This window comes from Paroedura picta, chromosome 3, assembly GCF_049243985.1.
Source record: "Paroedura picta isolate Pp20150507F chromosome 3, Ppicta_v3.0, whole genome shotgun sequence".
Classification (NCBI taxonomy): Eukaryota; Metazoa; Chordata; class Lepidosauria; order Squamata; family Gekkonidae; genus Paroedura; species Paroedura picta.
Window position 1 is genome coordinate 5,820,284 of NC_135371.1, and position 25,093 is coordinate 5,845,376.

General features: G+C 50.3%; 2 protein-coding genes across 5 annotated transcripts; both read right to left on the minus strand.

The window, feature by feature from the left end:
* Nucleotides 1–4,191: 4,191 nt before the first annotated feature.
* Nucleotides 4,192–14,348, minus strand: LOC143833967 (uncharacterized). Of its 4 annotated transcripts, none has more exons than XM_077330368.1 (6): nucleotides 14,098–14,348; nucleotides 12,029–13,170; nucleotides 10,280–10,382; nucleotides 7,856–7,938; nucleotides 6,332–6,482; nucleotides 4,192–5,615 (listed from the first exon to the last, which is right to left on the minus strand). In XM_077330368.1, exons 2-6 carry the CDS (start codon nucleotides 12,716–12,718, stop codon nucleotides 4,381–4,383), a joined length of 2,262 nt encoding a protein of 753 aa, XP_077186483.1. In that variant the 5' UTR covers nucleotides 12,719–13,170; nucleotides 14,098–14,348; the 3' UTR covers nucleotides 4,192–4,380. The 4 variants fall into 4 exon arrangements, with proteins under 4 accessions (XP_077186483.1, XP_077186481.1, XP_077186485.1 ...); XM_077330366.1 differs by having other exon boundaries at nucleotides 14,038–14,348; XM_077330370.1 differs by having other exon boundaries at nucleotides 6,332–6,455; nucleotides 14,038–14,346.
* Nucleotides 14,349–17,910: 3,562 nt separating this feature from the next.
* LOC143834035 (uncharacterized) lies at nucleotides 17,911–24,774 on the minus strand. The gene is made up of 4 exons (XM_077330561.1): nucleotides 23,887–24,774; nucleotides 21,747–21,882; nucleotides 20,870–20,977; nucleotides 17,911–19,348 (listed from the first exon to the last, which is right to left on the minus strand). The coding sequence occupies exons 1-4, from the start codon at nucleotides 24,550–24,552 to the stop codon at nucleotides 18,564–18,566; spliced, it is 1,695 nt and encodes a 564-aa protein (XP_077186676.1). The 5' UTR covers nucleotides 24,553–24,774; the 3' UTR covers nucleotides 17,911–18,563.
* Nucleotides 24,775–25,093: the final 319 nt, after the last annotated feature.

Genomic DNA, 25,093 nt, shown 5'->3' on the forward strand with positions numbered 1-25,093 from the left:
GGGATGCCACACAGCCGTGTTTTTTTGGTTAAAGTTTGAGTATTTAGGTGCCAGGCTTATGGACAAGCCTAAATATATTAGCATGCACACACATGCACGCACGCCAATTTAAATTTTCTTAAATTTAAAACTGAAATACTGTGGTTCTGCAGTACAGCAGACTGGTCACGTATGTGGTTATTCGCACGAAATTACACAACATCTAAGCAATATAAATGATATAAAATGCAATTAGATCCAGTTACAGCCATTTAAATAACGGCCATGGTTATTTATTTGCTTCTGAAAAGTTTATATCAATATTGAATTGTTGATGTAGCGAATGCATGTTTGACTATGGTTTTTTTTTTAATTGAATTTTGAAGTGTATGGCTTATGGGATGTGAAACCTTTATAAGTAAGTATACACCCACACACATCCAACTTTCATTTATTCAAGTTTAAATATAAAATGCAATCAGATCCAGTTACATCCATTAAGATAATGGCCCTCTTTATTTGTTTCTGAGCAGTTTATGTCAATATTGCATTGTTGATGTACTGAACGCATGTTTTACTGTGATTTTTAAATTGAATTTTTAAATGTACGGCTTATGGGCTGTTCAGCCTTTATAAAATAGTGCACACCCACACACATCCAACTTCCATTTTTTTCCAGTTTAAATCTGAAGTTCTGTGGTTATATAGTAAAGTGAACACTGGTCGATTATTCACACGCATTATTCTTCACCCAACGTTACAATACGCAACATCTAAAGCAGTGGTCCCCAACCTTTCTGAGGCTGGGGACCGGCAGGGCATCGGGCCGCGCCCGCGCGGACCACGCCCGCTCATCGGGCCGCGCCCGCTCATCGGCCTGATTGCCTCTCCCCGCCCTCCCGCAGTAAGAAGCTTCCCGGGCTGCAAGCTTGCGACCTGGGAAGTTTTTTACTGCGGGGGGGGGGCGGGGAGAGGGAGCCGCGGCCCGGCGCCATGTCCTTCGCGGCCCGGCACCGGGCCGCGGCCCGCAGGTTGGGGACCACTGATCTAAAGAGTATATAAATAATATAAAATAGTGGCCCCCATTATTTGCTCCTGAAGAGCCTCTTGTGGCACAGAGTGGTAAGGCAGCAGACATGCAGTCTGAAAGCTTCGCCCATGAGGCTGGGAGTTCGATCCCAGCAGCCGGCTCAAGGTTGACTCAGCCTTCCATCCTTCCGAGGTCAGTAAAATGAGTACCCAGCTTGCTGGGGGGTAAATGGTAATGACTGGGGAAGGCACTGGCAAACCACCCTGTATTGAGTCTGCCATGAAAATGCTACAGGGCGTCACCCCAAGGGTCAGAAATGACCCAGTGCTTGCACAGGGGATACCTTTACCTTTTACCTTTAAAGTGCTCCTGGACCCTTACTCTTCTTGTCTCTTTGAAATGTGGATCCTAGGGCATCATACCCCAGTGAAGATGAAGAAGACCTCAAACCCCTTCATCCTCCAAATCTCCAGGGGCTTCCTTACCCAGAGTTGATGACGTTTTTTGCAACTCCTAATTTATAGAGAGGGCTCCTTAAGTAAATGAAGAGTGTTGCTAACCTCCATGAGCTCTCCTGGAACCACAAATAATATTTAGACTACACAGATTAGTTCTCCTAGAAAAATAATGGCAGCTTCAGAGGGCAAGCCCATGCTAGCACTACGCTGGCACCATGCTAGCAGGGGCTCTTAGTAATTGTAGTCCAGGGACATCTGGAGAGTCACCGTTTGGCCACCCCTGCTCTATGGTATACCATAGATTCTCAGTTAAATAACTTTAGTACCCTTGCACTGTTTATTGAATGCCTTCTGCTGCCTGATCAACTTGATTTTCAAGATTTGTATTCCCACCCTAAGGCTATAAAAAAGACTAAATGGAAAGAACGACAAGATTGGAGAGAATTCACTCATCCTTAATGGGACAGAGACAGGAAAAACCTCTCTAGGAATCCACAGTCAGTGCTCTCTCATTTTAACCCTTTGTTTGATCGTCAATCACCATAGTAAACACTCCAGGAAAATACTTGAAATGGGCATTTTAAAGACTGACTTTGCCTTGAGAATTTCTCGGTGTTTTGGGGGGTGATGCTCAGTGGGGATTGGGTGTCGCTCTGGAGGTTCCTTTCTCTCAAACTCTATGGCAGGGGTAGTCAAACTGCGGCCCTCCAGATGTCCATGGACTACAATTCCCATGAGCCCCTGCCAGCAAATGCTATACCCCTGCTCTATGGCATATCACAGAGTCAGCCCTCCCAAATCTGCCATTTTCTCCATGGGAACATACGTCCATTGTGTGGCGATCACGAGAATGTCAAGGCCAGCTCATTCTCCTCCACAGACTTTTCCCACCCCAGGCTTTGCTTTCCTCCTCAGTCTTGCTGCTGGAGTTGCTAGGGATTAAAAGCCTGTCTCTCTGTGGTTGGTTTTAACCACTTTTTAAGGTGTGGTTTCATCATGGAATCTTAAAATGTACTTGTTGCTGTTAGGTGCGAAGTCGTGTCCGACCCATTGCGACCCCATGGACAATGATCCTCCAGGCCTTCCTGTCCTCTACCATTCCCCTGAGTCCATTTAAGTTTGCACCGACTGCTTCAGAGACTCCATCCATCCACCTCATTCTCTGTCGTCCCCTTCTTTTGCCCTCAATCGCTCCCAGCATTTGGCTCTTCTCGAGAGTCCTTCCTTCTCATGAGGTGGCCAAAGTATTTGAGTTTCATCTTCAGGATTTAGCCTTCTAAGGAGCAGTCAGGGCTGATCTCCTCTAGGACTGACCGGTTTGTTCGCCTTGCAGTCCAAGGGACTCGCAAGAGTCTTCTCCAGCACCAGAGTTCAAAAGCCTCAATTCTTTGACGCTCGGCCTTCCTTATGGTCCAACTTTCACAAATGTACTAGCTTCCTTAATTACCCCAATCAGGGCAGAAAGTAGGGATACAAACAGTGTTGAATGAAGTCAATATTGTTGCCTCGGACTACCCCTTCTATGAAACCTGGCTAATTTCTACTGAACACACACACATGCCATTATGTATTATAAACTGTCCCTCATGAGAAAGTGGATACCCCATCACTGGAAGTTTTTAAGTATCAACTGGATACCTACTTGTCAGAGATATCATAGTTGCAGTTCTTGAGTTGGCAGGGGGTTGGACTAGATGACCCTGGTGGGCCCTTCTCAGCCTGAGATTAAATAAACACACACATGGCCTGATTCAAGAGAGGCACATACATCAATTCTACACAGACAGAATTCCAGCGTCCTTCTCTCCAGCTGGGATTCTCTGCTTCCTGATCCTATCGCCTGATGTGATGCACAAACTACAAGTTGAGAAGATAATATTTCTGATGCTCTTTGGGCACTTCACAAAATGAAACTTTCCACTTTTTCTTGAACTCTGCCCCCACCCAGTTAGTATCCTTGGTAGCTAGCGAGGTGTAGCGTTCAAACAGTGGCTACCCCTAATCTGGAGAACTGGATTTGATTCTCTACTCTTCCTCCATGTGCAGACAAGCTGGGTGACTTTGGGCTGGTCACAGTTTTCTCAGAGCTGTTTACACAGAGCAGTTCTCTCAGGGCTCACTCAGCCACATGTCTCTCTCACAAGGTGACTATTGTGGGGAGAAGGGAAGATGATTGCAAGGCACTTTTGAGATTTCAGTGTGATGGAGTGATTAGAACAGCCTCTAATCTGATGGAGAGGCTGATTCTGTGAAGGCTTAAGGGGGTGGCAGGTGACAGTGGATGAGCGATAGGGTTGTGAGCATCCTGCATAGTGCAGGGGGTTGGACTAGATGACCTAGCCCAACCCCCTGCAACTTCCAACTTTATTATTCTATGATTCTAATCTGGAGAATCAGGTTTGATTCCCCCCTTCTCCTCCACATGCAGCCAGCTGGGCGACCTCGGGCCAATCACAGTTCTCTCAGTGTTTTTCCTCCAGAGCAGTTCTCTCAGAGCTTTCTCTTCCCCCAGTGACTCATAGGATGTGTGTTGTCCCGAGAGGAATGGACAGTTGTTCGTTAGCCGCTTTGCAACTCCTTCGTGTAGTGAAAAGCAGAATATTAAAAAAAAACAACATCCTATTCTAAGGATCTGCATAGATTTTCTGTGACTAACCAACACAACCTCATAACTAAAGCTTTTCTCACATCTGACAATAGTAGTGGTAATAATAATAACAACAGTAATAATCATTCATTTTTATTTATATCCCATCCTTCCAATGCTCAGAGGAGACAGAGCAAGCTGGATCTCGCCTGGTGAGAGGAGATGGGACGTCCCCAGGGGGGAGCACTGAAGTACTGGCCCCCTCCCCCGCTACCTCTGACAGGGCCAAAACAGTCCTCACACAAGGGGGACGGAGGGAGACCCTTCTAGTATCCAACATGGCTGCTGCGATGCTTAGTCAGGCTGGCTTTCTGGCTAAAGCTCTTCCCGCACTCGGGGCACAGATAGAGCTGCTGCCCTCGGTGGGTTTCCTGGTGACCGATCAGCTTATTTCTGTGGGAAAAGTGCATCCCGCAATCCGGGCATTCAAAGAGCTTCTCCCCTGTGTGGATCCTCTGGTGGACCCTCAGGTGGTCCTGCTGCCGGAACGCCTTCGAGCACTGAGTGCACTGGAAGGGTTTCTCCCCGGTGTGGATGCGCTGGTGCCTCATCAGGTGGAATTTGCTTTGGAAGCGCTTGGCGCACTGAGGGCATGCGTGCGGCCGCTCCCCGGCGTGCACGCTCTGGTGCCTCCAGAGCGTGTCTCTCGAAGGGAAGTCCTCCCCGCACAGGGGGCAGTCGTGCCGTCTCTCCCGGGCGTGAAGGGCCAGGTGCTTCTTCAGCGTTTGCTGGTGCCGGAATATCTTCTCGCAGTGGGGACACTGGAAGGGCTTCTCGTCGGTGTGGATCCTCTGGTGCCTCGTCAAGGCCAGTTTCACGGCGAAGACCTTCCCGCACACGGGGCATTCGTGCGGCTTCTCGCCCGTGTGGATCTTCCGGTGCTTGAGCAGCGTCACTCGCTGACGGTAGCTTTTCCCGCACTGGGAGCATTCGAACGGCCTCTCCGCCACGGGGTCGGCTCGGTGGCTCTTCGACGACTTTTGGCCACCGGGGCTTTCCCTACACTCGGGGCATTCGCAGGTTCTCTCCCCCTGGGGGTTGCTCTGACCACCGGTCACGTGATCGGCTTTCGTCCCCTCGGAAGGTTCGTATCGCTTCTCATCGGCCTGGATTCTTAGATGGGGCTCGGGACTGTCTTTCCGCTGAGTATCTACGCCGATGGTGGGACCTCCGCCAACGCCCTCTCTGGCACGTCCCCTAAGAGCTCCGGGTTTGTGGCGGTATTTTCTCCTGTACTTCGAGAACAGGGCCTTTTTCTCCACCGCGTCTTCTGCAGGAATCTCGCCAGTGGCGTGCGTGAGACCTCCAGAGTGCTCCTTGCCTTCGTTCTCTTCCGTCACTGGCTCCACCTCCTGCCGCAGACCTTTGGACTCACATCTCTCTGGGTAGATTTCAGGCGTTCTCCACGGGGCGTCTCCTCCCAGGGTCCCGACTGTTTCCTCCGGCCCCGTCTCGACGGGGATGTCGTGCTCCTTCTTGATCCAACGTCGCCTCCCATCACCTGAAGAGACAAAACCAGAGGAATCTGGTCCATCTTTTCAACATCTCCTGTATGTTGACCTGCACTTCCTCCTTCTTTCTGATCTCCTCTCCTGCTGACCCACTCCATCCTCAGCTGGCTCAGGAAGCCAGTGTGGGGTAGTTATTCGAGCAGGGATTCCTGACCTGGGGTACGTGGACCCCCAGGGGTCTGTGGGAGCCCCAGAGGGGGTTCACAGCAATCCCCCTCCTCTCTTAATGGACTCAGCCACAAGCTATGGAAGCACCCAAGCATGCATGAGTCCTCTCTGGTTTCTGCTCCTGAGAGGGGGCAGAATCTGCAAGCTTACTGCCAGCTTAAGCCACCTCCTGTTTCTTCTCCCTTCAGTCTGACTCAAGCCTGCCTGTTAACACAGGTAGTGAAGTCACTTCCAATGACAGGTTTCCATGGACTCCAATTCCCATGAGCCCCTGCAAGTACCATGCTGGCAGGGGCTCCTGGGAAATGTAGTCCATGGGCATCTGGAAAGAACCACATGTTGGCCATCCCTATCTGAAACAACATTTCTAAAAAATAAAGAAAGATAGGTAATCAGTGGCAGATTCCCTCAGTCAACATCTTGACAGGGATTCGAACCTGTCTCCTCCAGGTGTTACTCTTGACACACAACTTTTACACACACACAACCCCATTTATCTCCACTGGATCTGAGAGGGGGGTGGAAAAGAGACTCTTACCCAAAGAATTTATATTCCCGCCATCCTCCTGTAAGACTTGCCAGAACGTGTTCCTTTGTCCTGCCTGGACCGGAGTCTGTTCAGCCAAGCGCAGAGAAGATACGTCCGCCATCTTGAAGTCCGTCTGTGGCGGGAAACAAGAAGGCCCCCCCTCCGCACCCCCCCACGTCAGATGATGTTGAAGAAAAACAACCATCAAGACAGAGAGCCTCATCTTTTAACACCGGAACAGTAACACTTAGATTCCTTTCAGGAGGGGTCTTAGTCAACCTGTGGTCCTCCAGATGTTCATGGACTACAATTCCCATGAGCCCCTGCCAGCAAATGCTGGCAGGGGCTCATGGGAATTGTAGTCCATGGACATCTGGAGGACCACAGATTGACTACCCCTGGTCTATGGTACGAGAGCTAGCTTCAAATCAGGCCACACCTTAGCGACCGACAAGATTTTGGGGATGTACATTTATAAGGACTGCTGAATCAGATGAGGTGCCCATCGTCCAGCATTCTGACCAGCATCCAGTTCCTCTGGAGGGCCAACAAGATGGTACAGAGACCAGGAGGGGCAGGCCCGGCCTATGTTGTGAGCAGGGCAGTAGCCCAAGGAACCAATAGCCCAGGGTCAGTCAGTGATGGTCAGGGCGAGGGCAATGGGCAGATGGAGGGGGAGGGGCATCTGGCAGGTATAAAAGGAAGCCTCTCAAACAGACCGGAGACAAACAGGTGGGGGCGGGGGGCTGAACTGGAGACTGAAGGAGGAGGATTAGGGTAAGCCTAACCTATTACCCCTCCCATTCTGAGGTCTGCGGAGTATCCCGATGTGGCAGCCAAGATGGCGGAAAGCAACACCCCTAAGGGCGTGACAGATATACTACGGTAAAATGCTAAATAAAGATGCTGTTCCTCCCTTTGCAGAGGTTTAACTTCTAATAATTAATTTGTGTCACAAATTCGCAATCATCTATTTTTTCCCCAGTATGGTGTAGAAAGTCCAATTAAGATCTGGGGGACTCAGGTTCAAATCTGGCCTATTACAGAAAATCACTGGACAGACACTGCCCGCCCCAGCCTAACCCACCTCACAGGGTTGTCGTTGCGAGGGTAAAATGGAAGACAGGTGAGCAATGTGAGTCATTTTAAGCCCCACAGAAAAGAAAGGTGGGATGTAAACAATAAATAAAAGAGTATTCATTTGAAAAGTGGCGGACACGCTGATATTTACTTTGCCCCATCAAAGTTTTACTCACTCCTCCTGTTCTGGATTGCAGTGTGCTTTTCCCTTCCCCAATTTATCCACACAACAACTCTGCAAAACAGGTTAGGCCTAGAGGCAAGGATGGGTTCAGGCCCACCCAGCAAGTTCAGTAGAAAACAACAGCGTGCATTTTAAAGCTCCTTCCCATAAATTCTCCTTCAAAGGCAAACTGGGGATAGTGACTTATACCAGGGACAAATCTCAAAAGATCACGATTAATATCCAGCTCTGGGCAAGATCCTGCCCTGGTCCTCTGGAAGGTCACGTACCTCAGTGGGCCTAGTCCTGTCTGTTTCCTGTTCTTCTGGAGGACATGAGGAATGGGAGAGGTGTGAGCCTTCAGACTCTTTGCCTGTGAAGAAAGGAAAAGATAAATTTCAGGCTGGGAATCTAGTCTATTTGTAGGCTGCTCCTGGGCCAAGGAGGCAGCTGGATCAGACCAAGGTCCATCTAGTCCAGCACCCTGCCTTGCAGAGTGGACAGCCAGTTCCTCCGGAGGGCCATCAGCAGGGCAGAGAGGCCAAGGCCTTCCCCCCAATGTCACAGAATCACAGAAATCATAGAATCATAGAAACACAGAGTTGGAAGGGGCCACACAGGCCATCTAGTCCAACCCCCTGCTCAACGCAGGTTCAGCCCTAAGCATCCTAAAGCCTCCTGGCGCTGGGATTTAGCAGGTGCCTCTGAATGTGGAAGTTCCCTTCAGTCTCCGTCACTGATAACTGATGGACTTTACCCTCCATTATTTCAATAGCAATCCCTACATTCTCTGGCCACGAATTCCACATTTTAAACTTGTGTATATACCTGCCACCGTTCTTATCATTGTGTTTCTCCTCTCTATGTTCTTTTTCCTTTATTAGTTGTTGAATTTTGAGTTTTCCCCCCGTCCCCCCTCTCCTGTTTTTGAAATAAATCTATAAAATTAATCCGTGGCTATTTGGACATTATTTCCTCCATCCCCATCAGCCTACCAAGCCACGGGGGGTGGGGTGGGGGGTTAGGAGCCAGCAGGAGCTCTCCCAACAACCCTGGCATGGGCCCATCACCCTCTGAACATCCCTATCGCTGCACTTGGGCTTCCTCCGTGGGTGTCGGTGTGGCTCCGCCTCCCACGGCGGCCATTTTGCGGTCGGTGCCACTTCCCGCAGGAGCCATTTTGTGGCTGCGTCCTCCAGCCTGCGTCAGTATTCTAATGCAGTGGTCCCCAACCTTTTTATCACCGGGGACCACTCAACGCAGGGGACCACTCACCGAGGACCACTCAACGCCTTTTACTGAGGCCCGGTGGGGGGGGGTAGTTTACTCCTCTACTCTCAACCACTGCCCTAACGCTCTCTGATCGCTATGGTAATGTTTAAACATCCCTTCAAAATAAGATACAGACATGCCACAACAATGACATCTGTTGTAAAGGGCTGGGGGGGGGGGTGAAGTAAAGGGCCGGGGGGGGGGGAGAAGGCGTCCTTCGGGGCCCACCTCCTATTAGTCGAAGGACCACATGTGGTCCGCAGCCCACAGGTTGGGGATCACTATTCTAATGGCTCCCAAAAGTTAAAGAAATTAGGGACCCTGACCTTGACAGAACAAAGAGGAGGCCTCCTATCAGATGGTCTCCTGCAGACAGCTAATCGCTTGAGCAAATCTCTTGAGAGCCAGCCTGGTGCAGTGGTTAGGAGTGCGGACTTCTAATCTGGCATGCCGGGTTCGATTCTGCAGTCCCCCACATGCAGCCAGCTGGGTGACCTTGAGCTCACCACGGCACTGCAAAAACTGTTCTGACTGAGCAGGAATATCAGGGCTCTCTCAGCCTCACCCACCCCACAGGGTGACTGTTGTGGGGAGAGGAAAGGGAAGGCGACTGTAAGCTGCTTTGAGCCTCCTTCGGGTAGGGAAAAGCGGCATATAAGAACGAACTCTTCTTCTTCTTCAGTAATCTCAGGGCTCTCTCAGCCTCACCCACCCCACAGGGTGACTGTTGTGGGGAGAGGAAAGGGAAGGCGACTGTAAGCTGCTTTGAGCCTCCTTCGGGTAGGGAAAAGCGGCATATAAGAACGAACTCTTCTTCTTCTTCAGTAATCTCAGGGCTCTCTCAGCCTCACCCACCCCACAGGGTGTCTGTTATGGGGAGAGGAAAGGGAAGGCGACTGTAAGCTGCTTTGAGCCTCCTTCGGGTAGGGAAAAGCGGCATATAAGAACGAACTCTTCTTCTTCTTCAGTAATCTCAGGGCTCTCTCAGCCTCACCCACCCCACAGGGTGTCTGTTATGGGGAGAGGAAAGGGAAGGCGACTGTAAGCTGCTTTGAGCCTCCTTCGGGTAGGGAAAAGCGGCATATAAGAACGAACTCTTCTTCTTCAGTAATCTCAGGGCTCTCTCAGCCTCACCCACCCCACAGGGTGTCTGTTATGGGGAGAGGAAAGGGAAGGCGACTGTAAACTGCTTTGAGCCTCCTTCAGGTAGGGAAAAGCGGCATATAAGAACCAACTCTTCTTCTTCTTCAGTAATCTCAGGGCTCTCTCAGCCTCACCCACCTCACAGGGTGTCTGTTGTGGGGAGAGGAAAGGGAAGGCGACTGTAAGCCGCTTTGAGCCTCCTTCGGGTAGGGAAAAGCAGCATATAAGAACCAACTCTTCTTCTTCAAATCCCAATACTCATGAGAAGAAGAGCTCTCCACAAGTCAGCGAATCCTTACCCAGCAATCCCATCGCCTCTTCATTGCCCGGCTCTGTCTCTTTGCAAATCGGTCGCTGCAGAGCATGTGCCTCCACATCCACGCATTCCTCCTTCAAGGGCCCCTGAAAGAGAGAGGATAATCCCACTCAAAACTGGCCAGCTCCTAGTCTCCCCTCTGCCATTCAAGCAGCATTTTGCCAAACCAGCTTCCAGTGGCTCACTATGAGGGCGAGTGGAATTGCCCAAGTAAACTATGGGCCATTCCGCACCAGGATCAATGTTGCAAATTGGTTTCGGAACGAAAAAACGCCATTTTAAATAGTGGAATTCGTCGTTATGCATACCTGCCTTTGTAGTGGAATCCAGTTGCGTTTCTATCGTTTCCCACAGGTTTCCAGTCTCGGCAAAAATCACTAGCCAGGAAGCGATATTGCCGAGCTTTGTCCCGCCCCTGGCCGCCAATCAAACGAGCAGCCAATGGGCGGCCGTTAGCATGCTCCCGAAAAAACCCTTTCCCTTTAAGGCAGGTTTAAAAAAACACACATACACGTTGCAACGAATCTGCGTTGATTCGTTGTAACGGAGAGACCCATCTAGCTCGCAGGTGGCCGAAAATAATGGGAAAAATAAAGGTAAAATAAACCAGCAAACAGGGCTGTGTGGTGCTTGGTGACTTAAAACAGAGGGACTGCAGCCGGGGAAGCCACGTTAGGTGAATGAAGGCTCGCCGGTTTGTTGCTCTCCGCTCGCTCCGAGAAAAAAAAATGGTGATGGCTTCGCCGGAAGATCAGAGGAGAGAGCCAGGGGGAGGGACTTTGCTGAAACCGCAACAATGGGAACGCACAGAACTTTCCCGCTAGTGTTGCAGATTGGTTGCAAGAGTGTAGAGCTTTCCGGAGGGTGAATCCACTTTTTGGGATTTCCCCGAAAGCGCTACAACGAATCGCTTTTTGCGGATCGGTTTCAGGAGTGTGGCAGATTGTCTACGACGTTGTGCGTAACTGCATTTCAGTGGCGAATACAATTTGCCACACTCCTGCTACAAAGAATCTGTGTGGAATGGCCCTATGTATTTGTGGCCACTGACTGCTGGATCTGTAGGAGGCAGGCAAAATTCCAACAGGTTCAGCACTCCCATTCCATACTCTGGGGTTTTTAAGGCTGTTTTAATATTCTGGGGTTTTCACTGGGTGGTTTTTTAATGCCCTGACCAAGTTAGTCCAGTGTCGTCAGATTTTGGAAGCTAAGCGGGATCAGCCGTGGTTAATATTTAGAAGGGCGACCACGCAAGTCCACGGTTGCTAGGCAGAGGCCACCAACGGCACACCCCCTCTGAGACTCTCTTGTCCTGGGTCGCTATAAATCTGCTGCAATTGGACGGCAAAAAAATAACAACCGAAAATATTTCCAAACTGCTTTCTGCTAAATGAACCATTGTTGAAGGCACAAGTCCAGCAAGCAACCCATACTGACAGCCTTGCAGGGGTGTTGTGAGACTACGTGTAACGGTTTCAAACAGAGAACTGGCTGAACAGACCATAGAAAAGGATGTGTATTAAAGAGATTTCTGGAATTGTGAGCAATTAACTGTAAATACTTCAATATTTCTGTATGCTGAAACCACAAACAGGAAACTTAATACAAATGCAGGCAAGTCTCAACCTAAACACCTTGCAGAAGATATTTGGGTTGGTTGGGGTGGTAAAAGAAAGCCAGTTTATCCCTTTTAACCAGGGATTATACCAACGATTAAGTTTTGGCTCCTCACCTGCCATTTCTCTGCCTCAGCCCCTTTCTGGCTCCGCAAGAAATCCTCTGCCAGGGCTGCAGCTTCGGTGCCATTCTCGGGACTGCTGGCTCTGATCCAGCTCTGCAGCTCTGGCGGCAGGATGCTCAGGAATTGCTCCAGGATCAGCAGCTCCAGGATCTGCTCCTTCGAGTTCTTCTCCGGCCTCAGCCACCGGCAGCAAAGCTCCTGCAGCTGGCTGTATATCCCCCGTGGGTCTTCCACCTCCCGGGAGCGGAACTGCCGGAAGTGCTGGCGCAGGGCTTCCGTGTTTTTGGCTTCCCGGCGCAAGATGGCCGCCTTCACTTTCCCATAATCCTCTCTGTCTTTGGTCTCCAGGCTTTCGAAGGCCTCCTGGGCTTCTCCACTCAGTGCTGGCAGGAGCCGGGCCACCCACTCGTCCCTGGGCCACTGGCAGGCCTCGGCCACGTGCTCGAAGGAGGCCAGGAAGGCCTTGGTGTCATCCCAGGGACCCGGCTCTTTCCCCCTGCTCGTTTGAGGGGAATTCAGTTGCCTCAGGAAGTCCTGCCATTGGGTTTCCAAGCGCTGGTGTGGCCTCTTGCTGGGCTCTTTTCTCCATGCTCTCCATCCAAGCTGCCCTGCCATCTCTTCAGGCCGAACTGCGCTGACGATTTCTCCCGCTGCGTCCGGATCAGCAGAGCTTTCCTCCATAGGCAGCTGGGTATAGTTATTATAGCGTGGTGGCCTTTAATCTGTAAAGCTTGGTTTGATTCCCCACTCGTCCTGCAAATGCCACCAGGTGGGTGATCTTGGCCCAGTCACAGTTCTATTAGAGCTGTTCTCATAGAGCAGTTCTCTCAGAGCTCTCTCAGCCCCACCTACCTCACAGGGTATCACAGGAAGGGAAGGTGACCATCAGCTGCTTTGACACTCTGGGTAGTGAAAAACAGGGTATAAAAACCAACTCTTCTTCTCCTTGCCAATGAAATCCACAATGAAAAAGCAGGTGAGGACCCAGCTGGCAGGTTGATTCTGGGCAGAGAAGACGGCGGTGGTGGAATTTTTGCTCTGTCTACCCAGGCAAAGGAGGGGACAAGGCCTGGTTTCTACTCTCTGGACCGGTTTTAGGATTGCGTTGAGAGGATGCCCCTTGAGAGACAGCCCTGGTGCCAAAGAGAGAGTCACAATAAAAATCATTTAAAAGTGGCAGGGAGGGGACAAGAAAGGAATGCAGGCAGGCTGGACGAGTCCGCATCAGCCACGCTCTCTTCCCTCTTCTCCAAGAGTGGGGCGGGAGAGGGGGGATGCAAAATGAACCCTCTTGGGGAAAAAACTAGATGGAAGCCCAGTACATCTGAGACATACAGCAGGAGAGGAAGCAGGGGGTGGCCGATGGGCGTGTCTGTCTGTCTGCCTCTCTCTCCTCCCCTCCCCTCCCGGCGACCCTCCCCACAGAAGCCCTGGCCCCTCTTTCCTTCACAAAGCTCACCAGTTTTATACAGAAAAACACCTCCCCCCACACCCGCTCTCTGCCTTCTTCCTTGCTATGGGGCATACAGCAGTAGAGGAAGCAGGGGGAGGGGCTAAAGAGCCAGCCTCCTGTCTCTGGTCTGTCCCCTCCCTCCCCACATAAGTCCTTGCCCCTCTTTCCTTCATAAAGCTCACCTGTAATATTCAGGAAAACGTGTGTGTCCCCCTCCCACAATTGCTCTCTGCCTTCTTCCTTGCTATGGGGCATACAGCAGGAGAGGAAGCAAGGGGAGGGGCTAAAGAGCTAGCCTCCAGTCTCTGTCCCCCCCCCACAGCCACCCACCCCCCACAAGCCCTGGCCCCCCCTCTTGCCTTCACAAAGCTATATATTCAGAAAAATGTACCCCCCCCCCAAAAAAAAAGAACCCTTCTCTCTGCCTTCTTCCTTGCTATGGGGCATACAGCAGGAGAGGAAGCAAGGGGGGTGGGGCTAAAGAGCCGGCCTCCTCTCTCTGCGTCCCCCTCCCCACACAAACCCTGGATCCCTCCCCAAAGCTCACAGTTTTAGGCAGGGAAAGCGCTGCAGGAAAGGAACATTCTCCAAGGAGCATAAAACTAACCAGCAGGCAGGAAGAGGGCGCAGGGGGAGGGGCTTAAGCCGGGCACACGCACGGCGGCCCCGCCCCCTCCCTCCCAGCCAGGAAAGGTCTCTCTGGACTAAACCATTCAGGCCCGAGGGGAGGGGGAGCGCCAGGCTGGGAAAGGCGGCCCTGCAGGCCAACGAGGCTTCTGGGGAAGGTTCCGGCAGTCAAGGCTGCCCTGAGAAAAGCCTCTCTGAGCGGACTTGCCCCGGGTTCGAATCCCACCGCAGACCGGGGGGGGGGGGAGCCAGAGGCGTCGCTGCAACCTGCAACCGCGACGCGGGACCGCCATGCGCCTCCCCCCCCCCAGCACGCATGCTCGGAAGCCTCGCCCGGGCTCTCCTCCGCCGCCTTGAGTGTCCTGCAAGCCTTTGGGCTCGAAAGGGCCTTTCTTCCTCCCTCCCTCTCTATCTTGCCACCCCCCTTTCCTTCCTTCCTTTCTCTTTCCTCCTTTCTTCTTTCTTTCTTTTTCTCTCACCTCCCTTTCTTTCCTTCCTTCTTCTTTCCTCCTTTCTTTTTTCTTTCTTTCCCTCATTTCCCCTTCCTTCCCTCCCTCCCACCTTTCTTTCCTTCTTTCCTCCTTTCCTTCCCTCACCCCGTTTCTTTCCTTCCTTCCTTTCTCTTTCCTCCTTTCCTCTCACCTCCCTTTCCTTCCTTCCCACCTTTCCTTCCTTCCTCTTTCCTCCTCTTCTTTCCTTCCCTCACTTCCCCTCCCACCCTTCCTTCCCTCTCACCTCCCTTTCCTTCCTTCCTCTTTCCTCCTTTCTCCTTCCCTCACCCCTTTTCTTTTTTTCCTTCCTTCCTTTCTCTTTCCTCTCTTTTCTCTTCCCTCTCAACCTCTCACCTCCCTTTCTTTTTCTTTCTTTCCCTCATTTCCCCTTCCTTCCCTCCCACCTTTCCTTCCTTCCTTCCTCTTTCCTCCTCTTCTTTCCTCCCCTCACTTCCCCTCCCTCCCTCCCTTCCTTCCCTCTCACCTCCCTTTCTTTGCTTCCTCTTTCCTCCTTCTTTCCTTCCTTCCCTCTCACCTCCCTCTTTCCTTCCTTCCCCTTTCTTTCCACCCTCCCTTTTCTTCCTTCCTTTATCTTTCTTTAATTCCTTCCTTCTTTCCTCCCTCTTCTTTCATTCTTTCTTTCCTTCCTATCTCCTTCCTTTCTTTCCTCCATCTCCTCATTTCTTTTCCTTTCTTTCCTCTTCCTTTCTCCTCCCTCCATCACTTCCTCCCTCTTCCTCCCTCTTCCTTTCCAACTCTTCTTCATTGCATGCACATACCTCTTGGCAAACTATGGAAGTATACATTCAGATGGGTAGCCGTGTTGGTCTGAAGCAGCACAATAAAATCAGAGTCCAGTAGCACCTTTAAGGCCAACAAAGATTTATAGGAAGATAATTGAAAACAGGGCTGCCCATCCACAAAGACCTGGCTGGAGCAGGCCTACCACATTGAAGTCCCAACACCCAGCAATAAGATCTGTACAAATCCTGCAGTCACAAAATTTACATCTAGGGAAGTGCCGCTGGACTCAAATTTTGTTCTGCTGCTTCAGACCAACATGGCAGTCAGAAAGTCAAACCACTTTCCACAGAGACCAACAAGAAAAAATGAGAAAGTGGTGTGTAGGTGAAAAATAGATTTATTTTCTTGTAATTTTCAATATAATATGACGTATAATGCGATAAACTTATTTTTAGCAAAAAACAAAAAGTCTTTTTCCAAACTTCTTTTGTCTACTGAACAATGAATTTGCAAAATAACGTATGAAGGCAGCCAAAATGTTTAAAATTACCCGTTTTCAAGGCAAAAGACCTTTTTCCTCTATGGCTATTCCCTGCAATGCACAATACAAGACAAAATTAATGATCTAATTATTAAAATACGTAACTAATAACATTTACGTACATCAAATGTAGTGCATATGCCCCATCTCTCTCATTTATCAACTAATTTTTTTCTTTTGATAGTCAATGTTCAAATATATGCAAAGCTCATGCTTTTTGTCTCATATTCATCTTTTCAAAAAGAAACCGTATGTACATTATTACCTCTGAAAATAAATGGGCACAATGGCTCATACGTCTTCTGGGGGATTGACGTGTTGCTAAATTATGTCCCCAACCTACTCAATGTGCATGCTCCCGAGAAATCCTGATAAATCCCAGCAAGAAGCTAACAGGATATCACTGGCCATGTAAGCTATGGAAGATGAATGGAAGGCAAACAGGATTTGACAGTTGCACAGATCTGCTGTTTAAATGGGGATAAATGCCAGGTCCCGAATGCGACTAGACTGTTTTCCATCTGTCACGGGAAAGGTGAGCATTGTGCTTTCCAGAGAGATGTGACAAAGCTCTTTGTTCCCCGGCTGCGATATTCATATTTAAAAGGTTTGCCCAATCTGTCTACATAACCGTTGTACCTACTTGGCTACACAGTTTATATTCTTATAGGCTTCCTGTGTGTAACTTTGCCATATGTGATAACTAAGTAAATAAATGTAAACAGGCTTCCTCTGAAACAAACCTCGCAAAGTTCCAAGGGAAACGTATTGTGTTAGTCGTTTTGTCACGGTTGATAGCACCTGCTGGAACTACGAAACAGCTTCTACAGAACTAAAACCTCAACAATATTAAACGGTACAAAATAAACCATCAAGTCATGCAGCTAAAGCAATCTTGCCCAGGAAGGAGAAACTGCAAAACAGAGAGGCATTTTTCCTCCCCGCTCCTCGAGATTCTCTTCAAAGACAATCCAAAGGCTTCCAATTCAGGCTTAAAGTTTGACACTCCATTTAGACATCCCAAATTACCACCAAATTGGTGATGGGCGTAAACTTGGTTTATTGCCTTCTTTCTCTTGCACAGCACGCCAAGATTGGAAATTAAAGTCTTCCTTTGTTGGTGAAGCCAAAACACAGGTCCTTTCCCACAATTTAGGACGCTCAATAGCGGTGTTTCTCTTGCCTTCCCCCCAAAAAACTCAGGGTGGCACACGTGGTACTCCCTTCCTCACAGTCGATGCTCACCAGCACCCTGCAAGGTAGGTCACGCTAAGAGAGTGTCATGACCCAAGGTCACCACTCAGCGCCATGCTAAATCGAACAATATTCTTCTAAGCTACTGTTCTGGCTCTTAGAACTGTCCTTAAGAATTCTCACAATCGGGAACGAAATGACCAGCATCCAAGCTCAGAAATATGGACGCACGGAAGATAAAACTGAATTATTTCCCGTTTAATGTTGCCGAATGAGGACAGGAGGGACGGAGTGGGTCACCACAGGATTTGTGTAGCTTTGTGCCTCTCACAAAGGAAATAACACTTTACACAGAGAATGATTTAACACGTCGCCTTCACTGCCAGAGGATATGACCTGGCGGCCCCTGCAATAAACATCTTTAAAAGAGGATTTGCTAGATTCATGAAGGGTAAAGTCTGCGAAGGGCTACCTGTCATGGTGGCTGAGGAAAACCTCCCCATTCAGAGGCACTCAGGCCCTGAATCCCGGAGCCAGGAGGCAACCTCAGGGAAAGGCCTCAGCCTCTGGGCCTTGTTGTCGGCCATCCAGACAAACTGGAGGCAGGAGGCTCGACCAGACAGGCCACTGGTCTAATTCAGCAGGGCTCTTCTTATGTTCTTCTAAGGCAGGGGTTTCAGAGGCAGTCAAGGCAGTCAAACTGCGGCCCTCCAGATGTCCGTGGACTACAATTCCCATGAGCCCCTGCCAGCGTTTGCTGGCAGGGGCGCATGGGAATTGTAGTCCACGGACATCTGGAGGGCCGCAGTTTGACTACCTCTGTTCTAAGGGGAAGGCCTCAGTGTCCCTGCCCCTGTCATTGGTCCTCCAGGAGAACTGGTTGGCTGCCGTGCGATATAAGATCCAGCAAGGCCCTTCTTCTGTTGTCCTGCTGATCAAAAGATCCAAGAGAGAGACAGAATCTATCCAGTGGCTTAATCAAACTTGAAAAGATAAAGCGTCTCTTATGTTATTTATTCAGGCTTCGACTCTGCCAGAACGGTCTCTAGATTTGTTTTCCCGTTTTCAATCTTTCGTCCGTGGCAGTGAGTCCGTCCCTGTTAACATTTGAGTATAATTAGGCAAACGCTCCTGTATCATGGAGAGTCAAGGCTGTGAGCTTGGAGATCAAGAGCTGAAAACGGAAAACACTGAAAACGGAAAAGACTGAAAACGGAAAACAAAACCTAGAGACCGTTCTGGCAGAGTCGAAGCCTGAATAAATAACATAAGAGACTCTTTATCGTTTCAAGTTTTATTAAGCCACTGGATAGATTCTGTTTCTCTCTCTTGTCACTAATTTGGAGTCGTCCGTTTTTTTCGATCAAAAGATCCAAAGCGAGTCCAAAGGGAGAAATAAAATGTCTACGTGGGCTTAAGACCACCGCCTGGTGCCTGAGAAGGAAGATAAGGAAACCATCCTCTCGGACTGTGATGTCATTTGTGGGACCTCTGGTGTTTCAACATCGAACACCTTCGGAAGAAGCCTTTCTTACACTGGGGGCATTTGAAAGGCCTCTTGTTCTCGTGGTTCCTCCGATGATTGCTCAAGTTATCCTTCCGACTAAACCTTTTGGCGCACTTGGGGCATTTGAACGGTTTCTCTCCCGTGTGGGTTCTCATGTGCCTGAGGGTATCTCGCTTTGTTTTGATGGTCCTCCCACACAGGGGGCACACGTAACCCAGCTGCCCACGCTGGATCTCCAGATGCCTCATCAGCGTCTTCAGGGTGAAGCTTTCCTCACTCTCGGGGCGACGGCGCTCTTCCTCCCCGACGTGACCGCCCGGATTCCTCAGGAGAGTCGCTCCCTCGGGGAAAATCTGCCCGACTGGACTTTGGTAGAATTTCTCTCCCTCAGAGCTTCCCCGATGTACGTCAAGGTCCGAGTCTTCTTCGGATGTGGCCCGTTCGTTCCAGTCCCCTCTGGTCAGTTCCGTAACGAGGCGTGACGTCAGGTGGTACCTTCGGCCGTATCTGGAGAATAAATGCTTTCCCTTCCTTCGGCACTTGGAGTGGGTTTGGCCACAGACAGCCCCGAGACCGCCTGAAAGCCCCTGGGATTCAGTTTGGCCCCAGCGGAGTTCCTTCCTCCATTCTCTTGGGGACTCGCAGAGTTCCACTTGAATCTCATCTGTCCCCTGCACGTCCCCTTGGTTCTTCTCAGGCTTGTCTCTCCCATAGGAAGGATGCTCCACTGTGAACTGGCTCCCTTGCGCATCACCTGCAGGGATAAGAGACACATTTTGCATTGCTTTAGAGCAGTGGTTCTCAACCTGGGGGTCGGGGCTCCTTTGGGGGTCGAACGACCCTTTCACAGAGGTTACGGCAGGGCAAGGAGCTTGGGCAGGTGGGGGGGCATCTGCACAACAGCCTTGCGGGGTAGATCGAGATAGAGCGTTTGTCTGTCTGGAGCAGCGGAAAAGAGCGAGATCGGCATGGTGGGACAAGAGGCAGAACTTAACTGAGAAACCCCAGGAAACCACCAATTTATATACAATCATGAACAATGGATCTTTACGCCACTGGTCATTTCCGGTTTAATTTCTGTGAAAGAACACTTGCCTAATTTTATGGTTGGGGGTCACCACAACTGGAGGAACTGTATTAAAGGGCCGCGGCATTAGGAAGGCTGAGAACCACTGTTTTAGAGTTTGACATTCCCTTTCACCCTGTGGGTTGCATTCAGTACAAAACTTCCGCTTGCCCCGGAACAGGTGGAAGCTCAGGTGGAAGCATTAGAAAAAGGGAGTGCCATAGCTGTTTGAACTGAATGAGTGATGCCTGCTTGATGGCTTGGGAATAATTTCTGGCTCTTTGGTGTGTCACAAGCCGGACAGCTATCTCCTCTTCCGGGGATGAGAAAATGGAAGAGTTAGATCCTGCTCTAGTGGAAGTTAGAAGCTGGAGTTAGCAGCTGGAGTTAGAAGCACAGTCAGTGAAAGAGGAGTCAGGAAACGAGGGCTGCTCATTCTGACAGGAGACGAAAGAGGTGGAACAGAGATCAGAGTGTCAGCTGCCAGCATTTGACAGCTCAGGAAAGATGAAGAAGTGCCCGTTTAATGGCACAACGGTGATCAGCGCTAGTAACTGAAGCAGAGTCATTTCAGGAGCAAGAAGAAAAAGCCACGGAAAAAACCTTACCTGTGCTTTGGGTGTGAGACACCTAATTAGGCTGATAAAAGGAAGACATGAGTCCAGGCTCATTGTGGAAACAACCTTGTGCGCCACCACTCTGTGGGCTGCCTGGTACTGTTTCTTGCTAACCTGTGTGTGTTATAATCATAGCTGATATCCTGTCCTGGCTCCCAAGCTCCTCTTTGGTCTGTCATAGGATTCGACTGAATGGCCAACACACACACACACACAATGTTGTGTTCTCTGGACTATGGTGCCCAGGATGGAAATAAAACACCCATCCTCTCCAGGATCCCCTACCCTTCTCCACAGCTTCTGTTGCCTCAACCCAGCACTTGGATAGCCCTCAGCCAAGAAGCGCCAATAAGGTTCAGCTCTCCGCCCCCAACTTCCTGCTGCCCTCAGAACCGGCCAGGTGGAAGCAGAGCCGGTCATAGTGGGTAGCTTGGCCTTGGAAGAGCGGAGCCTTCTCCTGGGGGCCGCCCGCCACCCCCATCAGCACCTTTTCAGTGGAGAAATAAAAGAATCTCTGTAAAGGATTTCTGGGTGAGAAGAAACAGAGGGATATGTTTGAGGAGGGTGGGGTGGTTTCTGAAGGATCCCTTACCCAAACTTTGGTCTGAGAGTTGCTCTCTTTCTTCTGAAAACCAGAGTGATGTGTCTTCTTTTTTCCCTAGGTGGAAAGGAAGGTCATCTCCAGGAACCAAAAGTGCCCCTTGAGTGTAGAAAGAGAAACAAAAAATTAATATTGGGGCCTATGAGACAAGAAGTTCAGACTGATCATTAGCTTTCAGGGGTTTGGTGACCACATAAATATGCCTAAACGTACAACAGGCATCTTATGAAGCAGGTGGGGCTGAGGGAGAACTGAGAGAACTGGGGCTGGCCCAAGGTCACCCAGCTGGCTTTATGTGTCTCAAAGCAGCTTACCTTCCCTTCCTCTCCCCACAACAGGCACCTTGTGAGGCAGGTGGGGCTGAGAGACCTCCGGCAGACCTGCTCTGTGAGAACAGCTCTATCACGGCTGTGACTAACCCAAGGTCCCTCAGCTGGCTGCAGGCACAGGAGACTTGGGAATCAAACCCAGCTCACCAAAGGAGAAGCCACTACTCTTTACCACTACTCCACAGCTGTCTCTCTTATGTTCTTATTGTCCCATCTGACAGAGAGCAATTCTGAAAGAACTGAGACTGGCCCAAAGTCACCCAGATGGCTTCATGCGGAGGAGGGATGAGGGAATCAAACCAGGTCCCACAACTTAGAGTCCTCTGGTCTTAAACGCCACGCCTCATCCGGAGAAGACTCAGACCTGATCTTGATGGGCCAGAGGTCTGATTCATCAGTACAAGGCGGCTTCATGCGTTCGTGTGTGTCTGTGTTTTGAAACAGCCCATTGGTCTTTAGCTCCTCTTTCAGATTGTTACATAGGGTGACTCGATAGACCCTTGTTTTGACTGCACAGCATGTGAATCGGCAGAAAATACCTTTGCCTGAAGAGTCTCTTTCTCCCCCAGTGTCTGGCAGGACTTGCCAGATCATGGGCCTTTGGCCTCGGTCCTGGTTCAGATGCTGCTCCGTCCTCTGCAGAGTCCCGCCTGTCGCCTCAAGCGTCTCCGAGGCCTGGAAAGAGGAAAATGCCCCCATCACATTGGGCATGTGCCAAGACGCCAATTGAAAGATCGCTTCTATTAACTCAAAACTTTAAAAGCCTTCCAATCCTCCCAAAAATCTTACACCGTTTTGAGCAAACCTCGTGCTTTGATCATTATAAGAATAATAAACTCTCCACGGCCTGAACCAGTCTGTCCTCTTTAAGTGCCTTAGCTAAGTTCCGCTCCTGTTATATTGTTGTTTAAGATCACCGAAATTGTGTTATTTTAGATTACTGTTGTTGTTGTATTTGTTTATGTTATATATTAATTCGTTCCATGTGTCCCCCCCATGTTGTATGTAAACTGCCCTGAGCCATAGGGAAGGGCGGTATAGAAATCAGATAGATAGATAGATAGATAGATAGATAGATAGATAGATAGATAGATAGATAGATAGATAGATAGATAGATAGATAGATAGATAGATAGATAGATAGATAGATAGATAGGAAGAAAGGAAGGAAGGAAGGAAGGAAGGAAGGAAGGAAGGAAGGAAGGAAGGAAGGAAGGAAGGAAGAAAGAAAGAAAGAAAGAAAGAAAGAAAGAAAGAAAGAAAGAAAGAAAGAAAGAAAGAAAGAAAGAAAGAAAGAAAGAAAATCCACCTTGCATCAGGCCAGTGGCCTCCCAAAGACCAACACTCTGGTGTTCCATCCCTCTGTCATTTTAGCTGCCCTTTATGTGCTGTGACCAGAACTGTACACATTATTTATTTATTTATTTATTTAGATTTATATACCGCCCTCCCCGAAGGCTCAGGGCGGTTTACATTAAACTAATTAACAATACATGAAATACATTTCTAAAATGCGTTAAACATTCATGGGGGTGATATGGCCATATATGGCAGCGGTTCTCAACCTGGGGGACAGGACCACTTTGGGGGTCAAACGATCCTTTCACAGGGGTCGCAGCAGGGCAAGCAGCTTGGCAGGGGGGGCGCCATCCACACAACAGCCTTGTGGGGTAGATCGAGATAGAGCGTTTGTCTATCTGGAACAGCGGAAAAGAGCAAGATCGGCATGGTGGGATAAGAGTCAAAACTGAACTGAGAAACCCTGGGGGAAAACCAATTTATGTACCATCATGAACAATGGATCTTCATGCCATTGGTCAGTTTTGGTTTAATTTCTGTGAAAGAACACTTGCATAATTCTATGGTTGGGGGTCACCACAACATGAGGAACTGTATTAAAGGGTCGCGGCATTAGGAAGGTTGAGAACCACTGATATATGGTCAGGTCAACCTGCCCCCACCCCAAAAAAGAAAATGGCCAATGATGGTCCTAGAGAGGATGGGAAGTGGAGGCATGTCCACAGCTCTGCTTCCCAACCATATTCTGCATGATTGTGCCAAATTCTGGTGTTTCTTCCCCTCTGAAGAATGTTTCAGCTGATCTCCGAATGACAGTGTTCTCCTGGGAGAAAATGGCTGCAAAGTTACCCAGGGCAGTGGGGGGACTCGAACTCGGGACTTCTTAATGCTAGTCAAACGGGTCAACCATGCTGGGCCTCAGATGCTTGCCCTGTATGGCTGCCGACAGAGCTTTGTCCAACTGGAGACTGGCCAAAACACGAGCCCGAGCCATTTTCGGAAAGATTCGGAGACACTCCTACATGGAAGAGTGTCAGTAGTTGGAGTGAAGCAGAACAAGCGGGCAGTGACATTTTTAGGCAATAAAATGTTATCGATTTTTAACTGATCACTGCACATGGTTAAGGTTGCCAATCTCCAGGTGGTAGCTGGAGACCCTATTACAACAACTGATGTCCAGGCGAGAGCGATCAATTCCCCTGGAGAAAATGGCCAATTGGGAAGGTAGGCCAAGCCCACTGAAGTCCCTCCCCTCAGCCCTGCATAGGCTCCACCCCCAAAACCTCCAGGTTTTTCCTGCTCTGGAGCTGGCAACCCTAGCACATGGTGCCAACAACTCCTCCTACACTCTGCATGGCATTAGAACAGCTGCCACTTCACCTGCCATGTCCTGGTTTCGGCCACCTTTTGCTGGCTCATGAGGAAGTCGTCCACCAGGGCCGCGGCTTGGGTGCAGTTTTCAGGGCTGCCGGCCCTGATCCAGCTCTGCAGTTCCGGCGGCAGGATGCTCAGGAATTGCTCCAGGATCAGCAGCTCCAGGATCTGCTCCTTCGAGTGCCTCTCCGGCCTCAGCCACCGGCAGCAAAGCTCCTGCAGCTGGCCATAAATCCGCCGCGGGTCTTCCACCTCCCGGGAGCGGAACTGCCGGAAGTGCTGGCGCAGGGCTTCCATGCGGTTGGCTTCCCGGCGCAAGATGGCCGCCTTCACTTTCCCATAATCCTCTCTGTCTCTGGCCTCCAGGCTTCTTAAGGCCTCCTGGGCTTCTCCTTTCAGTGCCGGCAGGAGCCGGGCCGCCCACTCTTCCCTGGGCCACTGGCAGGCCTCGGCCACGTGCTCAAAGGAGGCCAGGAAGGCCTTGGCGTCCTCCCAGGGTCCAGGCTCCTTCTGCCAGCTCTCCTGAGGGGAATCCAGACCCTTCAGGAACTTGGCTTCCCCAAACTGCCCCTCTCCCGGTTCCTCTCTGCTTTCTTGCCATGCTCTCCATCCAGGCCGTTCCACCTCTCCTGCTTTTCCTTCTTCCCTTCCTGCAAAGTTTTGCTCCATCATCTTTCTCGCTTGCCTCTGGAATTCAGATCCGGCTGGCGGTCAGAGATTCTGGGCAGAGAAGGCTCTGCTCTCCCTAGGAAAGCAAGAGAAGGCCCGAATTCTGCCGCCGGGAATGCTCCTCTGTCCCTCCAAGGGGAAAAGCTGGATGGGTTTCACCTGGAGACAAAAGAGCTGGGATTGCCACAAGGGACCGATGGGGCCTAGGCCATCCCCAGGGATGATCCTGATTTGCAAGGGAAAGGGGGGGGATGGGGAGGCGGGACATCTCAAGTCAACAGGAAGTAGATTTTGGCTGGGATTTCTTTGCCTAACAAACACCTCCTGGTAGGGGAAAGTGTGTGGAGCAGGGGTAGTCAAAGCTGCGGCCCTCCAGATGTCCATGGACTGCAATTCCCATGAGCCCCTGCCAGCTTTTGCTGGCAGGGGCTCATGGGAATTGCAGTCCATGGACATCTGGAGGGCCGCAGCTTGACTACCCCTGGTGTGGAGGGTTGGGGGAAGGTGGGGGGGAGCCTGAAAGGGGCTGGGAGCCCAAAAAACG